General features: G+C 37.9%; 1 protein-coding gene across 1 annotated transcript; it reads right to left on the bottom strand.

Moving 5' to 3' along the window:
- Positions 1-3,831: 3,831 nt before the first annotated feature.
- LOC128658051 (max-like protein X) lies at positions 3,832-4,496 on the bottom strand. Its single transcript, XM_053712500.1, has one exon. The coding sequence runs from the start codon at positions 4,411-4,413 to the stop codon at positions 3,832-3,834; it is 582 nt and encodes a 193-aa protein (XP_053568475.1). The 5' UTR covers positions 4,414-4,496.
- Positions 4,497-5,189: the final 693 nt, after the last annotated feature.

Here is a 5,189-nt window from a genome sequence, read left to right as displayed (position 1 = left end):
TACCACTGTCTATGGAGATAACAACCCCTTGGTGAACTCTATACATCTGTAAAAGAGATTCATAGATGACTTGGTTCTAATCTGTGATTCAGGATAAAAAGACGCTTGTTGCTTTGTAGAATATTTGAATTGCAATGAACTTGGTATTTCTTTCACATTTGAATGGTATAAGCAATCTATTAACTATCTAGATATAACTCTAGCGGGAAATAAAGATGATAATACAATTAACACATGTCTATATCGGAAGCCAATATCTGGAAATAGGATCTTGCATGCTAAAAGTAATCATCCAAATTGTGTGTTTGGCGGCATAGCAAAAGGTCAGCTTATGAGAACCAAGAGGAATTGCTCTGATCCAGATATCTATAAAAAAGAAAGTAGAGAAATAAGAACTAGGCTGATATATAGGGGTTATCATCATAACACTATTGAAAAATCAGATAAAGAAGTAGATATTATGGAAAGAGATGTTAAAGAAAAGGACGAGCGTCCTATTTTTGATACGCAATATTCGAATCAAAATACAGAAATTTGTAAAAGTGTTAAAAAAAATCTTCCAATTCTATATGGGGACGATATACTAAAAGGAAAGATCAACAAGGGATGTAGATTTGTATACTCTAAAGCTTTAAAGGGACAGTCAAGTCCCAAAAAAACTTTCATAATTTAAATAGGGAATGTAATTTTAAACAACTTTCCAATTTACTTTTATCACCAATTTTTCTTTGTTCTCTTGGTATTCTTAGTTAAAAGCTAAACCTAGGAGGTTCATATGCTAATTTCTTAGACCTTGAAGACTGCCTCTAATCTGAATGCATTTTGACCACTAGAGTTCATTAGTTCATGTGTTTTATATAGATAACATTGAGCTCATACACGTGAAGTTACCCTGTAGTGAGCACTGATTGGCTAAAATGCAAGTCTGTCAAAAGAACTGAAATAAGGGGGAAGTTTGCGGAGGCTTAGATACAAGGTAATTACAGAGGTAAAAAGTGTATAAATATAACAGTGTTGGTTATGCAAAACTGGGGAATGGGTAATAAAGGGATTATCTTTCTCTTTAAACAACAAAAATTCTGGTGTTGAATGTCCCTTTAAGTCTATCAAATTTGCTGTCCCCCAATATGCTGAAAACATCACAGTCAAATAGTGCATGGTTAAGACATAATTGTACATACAGATGCGGTAACACAAGATATAGAGCTTGTGACTATATAAGGGTCGCTAATCCATTTTCAGCAAATACAACTGGGGAAACCTTTGAAACAAAGGGCTGCAAAAACTGTGCATCTAAGTATGTAATGTACCTAGTGGAATGTAATCTTTGCAAAGGTCAATATATTGGTCTGACCACACGTGAAGTATGTACACGTGTTTGTGAACATTTGTCCTACATTTCAAATAACAACAGATGTTCAGCTTTATCTAAACATTTTATTGAAATAAATAAACAAAATGTAAGGTCATTTTCATTAAGAGCTATAGAACAGGAAAAGCATCATCCGAGGGGAGGAGACACATTTAGAATACTATGTAGACAGGAAGTAGATTGGATACATAAATTGAAAACGCAGATTCCACTAGGTTACAATTCAGATTTAGACATAATAAACTACTGAGAATAATAATGTCCCTGGATATAAAAATGATATAAACTTGTATATAATTGTATCTAAGATTAACTGTATTATTTGATGCCATACTTAATTGTAGGCATATCCACACCTAAAAAAAATTGTTTCGTTTCATTTTCATTAGTTACATAAATAATTTTATTTCGGCATATTCATTATGTTAAGTTAAATAAATAATTTCGTTTTAGGATATTAGTTAAATCATTTTTCGGATCCATTCGTTATTTCAGATCCATTTGTTATTTCGGATCTATTCTTTATTCATATTCATTATTCTATTCTAAAGTTCCGTCCCCCACTTCGCCAACACTAAATAAACCTATTAACCCCTAAACTTCCATCCCCCCACATTGCCAACACTAAATAAACCTATTAAGCCTAAACTGCTGTCCCCCCACATCGCCAACACTAAATAATCCTATTAAACAATAAACAGTCGCCCCCCACATCGCCAACACTAAATAAACGTATTAACCTCTAAACCGCCATCGCCCCACAATGCAACTACCTAAATTAAACTATTAACCCCTAAACAGCCATTCCCCCACATCGCAAACACTAAATAAACCTATTAACCCCTAAACCGCCGTCCCCCCACATCACCAACACTAAATAAAGCTATTAACCCCTAAACCGCCACCCCTCGCTTTGCCAAAACTACATAAAGCTAATAACCTCTAAACCGCTTGTCCTCCCACATCACAACTATCTAAACTAAACTATTAACACCTAATCCGCCATCCCCCCATATTGCAAACACTAAATAAAGTTATTAACCTCTAACCTCTAAACCGCCATCCCCCCACATTGCAAGTACCTAAATTAAACCACTGTCCCCCCACATCACCAACACTAAATAAAGCTATTAACCCCTAAACCACCATCCCCCCCACATTGCAACTACCTAAATTAAGCTATTAACCCCTAAACCTAACACCCGCTAACTTTAACATAATTAAAATAGACCTAATTAAGGTTACAATATTACTAACTACCTCACATGCTGGGGTGAGTCAGACACTGAACTGTTGCAGATAGTTCTGTTAAAAACAGAATAAAGGTATTGTTAAAAAAAATCTTGGGATCTTTGAAAAATCGTGTGGGTTATGATGACCAGTACCTACTACTACTTCCTTGATAATTAGTGAAGTGTATATGGTGTATACAACGTGGCTGAGTTACAGTACAGCATCATGGGCTTCCATACACTTCCTGCACATCAGTGCTGGATTATAATGTAACCCCACCCCTTCTCCTCAAAGAGGCACTAAATTCAGACAGAAGAGGCGTACAAAGCATGCCTGAATTATGTGTGCTGGGCTGGAGGTCAGCTACACCACAGAAACAAGTGTATTTATTATAAAATATATTAAAAAAGCCCAAAATTATAGCAAAATGGGTACTGGCAGACGGCTGCCAGTACCTAAAATGGTGGCTAATATAGGTAGAGGGGGGAGGGATAGAGAGCTATTTGTAGAGGGGGTCGGGGATGTTGGGAGGTAAGGGGGGATACTACCCTGCAGAAAATATATATAAAAAACGTTTTTTTTTAAATGTATTTGTATACAGGCAAACTTTCTGCCAGTATATAAGATGGGGGTGACCTTTGTGGGGTGAGGGAGGGAAGAGAGCTGCTTGATAGGGGTCAGGGAGAGATTAGGGGTTGGAATTGAGACCTTTTGAGAACCAAGAGGAATTGATCTGATCCAGATATCTATAAAAAAGAAAGTAGAGAAATAAGAACTAGGCTGATCTATAGGGGTTATCATCATAACACTATTGAAAAATCAGATAAAGAAGTAGATATTATGGAAAGAGATGTTAAAGAAAAGGACGAGCGTCCTATTTTTGTTACGCAATACTCGAATCAATATAGAGAAATTTGTAAAAGTGTTAAAAAATATCTTCCAATTCTATATGGGGACGATATACTAAAAGGAAAGATCAATAAGGGATTTAGATTTGTATACTTTAAAGCTTTAAAGGGACAGTCAAGTCCCAAAAAAACTTTCATATTTTAAATAGGGAATGTCATTTTTTTTTTTATTTTTTTTTTTTGGGTTTAAGCAAGATTTAATTTTCACTCATGACATGGCATTTTTGGTTTACAACTATAATGCAATCTCTCATTTCCTAATGCTTATTTCATCAGTCATTCCAGCCTATCCTTTTAGTTAGGGGCAATGATTAAATGTCAGGCTCTCCATACCTGAGGTTTGCAGTGTTCTTCCATCCAGCTAAAGACACAGGCAGATAGCTCTTTTAAACTGTTCACAGAGATGGAGGCATTGAAGGTCTGGAAGAGAGAGTCCATTATCCCCTGAAAAACGCCAAATTTCACCTGGTCAGATACCTGATCTGTGCCTTCGTGTGGATTATTCTGCTCGTAGTTTGATTTCATGATTTTCAGCGCCATCACTTCCTTGCGTAAAGTGGACACTTCTTCCTCTTGCTTCTTCTTTTCTTTGTGCAGGAACTGAATATAGTCTATAGTCTTTTGCAGAACAACAGCTTTGCTGAGCTTCTGGCTTCCGATAGAGCAGTCTTGCTGCTGGCAGGTGGGGACAATGCTTTGTAAATCATCATAGCCTTTCTTTATGGCGTCCCTGCGCTTCTGCTCAGCCTGTGTGTGTGCCTGCCGGCATCTGTCTTTGTAGGTATCTTTAATGCTCTCCTGATGATAGTCACTATCTTCATCATCTGTGTTTGGTACTGAAGATGCACTTGTTGATCCAATGCTGTTGGCCCTTGACACTATACTTCCCTTCCGCTCCATAACGTGAGCTGTTTCCACAACATTATCATTGTACTGTGAATCAGATTTGCTCCATGAATCCTCGGGAGAAACAGCTGCTGGAACCTGCGTAACTAGTTAGCAAGGAGGAGTCTCGTTCGTTATCGGAATTAACCAGACAAATCACTCTACCAACTAAGAACGGCCATGCACCACCACCCACAGAAACGAGAAAGAGCTATCGATCTGTCAATCCTTTCCGTGTCCGGGCCGGGTGAGGTTTCCCGTGTTGTCCAGCATCATGGGCTTCCATACACTTCCTGCACATTAGTGCTGGATTATAATGTAGCCCCACCCCTTCTCCTCAAAGAGGCACTAAATTCAGACAGAAGAGGCGTGCAAAGCACACCTGAATTATGTGTGCTGGGCTGGAGGTCAGCTACACCACAGAAACAAGTTTATTTATTATAAAATATATTAAAAAAGCCAAAGATTATAGCAAAATGGGTACTGGCAGACAACTGCCAGTACCTAAAATGGTGGCAAATATAGGTAGAGGGGGAGGGATAGAGAGCTGTTTGTAGAGGGGGTCGGGGATGATAAGAGGTAAGGGGGGATACTACCCTGCAGAAAATATATAAAAAAAACTTTTTTTTAAAAATGTATTTGTATACAGGCAAACTTTCTGCCAGTATATAAGATAGGGGTGACCTTTGGGGGGTGAGGGAGGGAAGAGAGCTGTTTGATAGGGGTCAGGGAGAGATCAGGGGTTGGAATGTGTCAGGTGGGAGGCTGATCTCTACACTAAAGCTAAAATA

The sequence above is a fragment of the Bombina bombina genome, chromosome 4 (assembly GCF_027579735.1).
Source record: "Bombina bombina isolate aBomBom1 chromosome 4, aBomBom1.pri, whole genome shotgun sequence".
In the NCBI taxonomy this organism is placed as follows: domain Eukaryota; kingdom Metazoa; phylum Chordata; class Amphibia; order Anura; family Bombinatoridae; genus Bombina; species Bombina bombina.
This window is presented reverse-complemented; position numbering and strand designations above follow the sequence as displayed.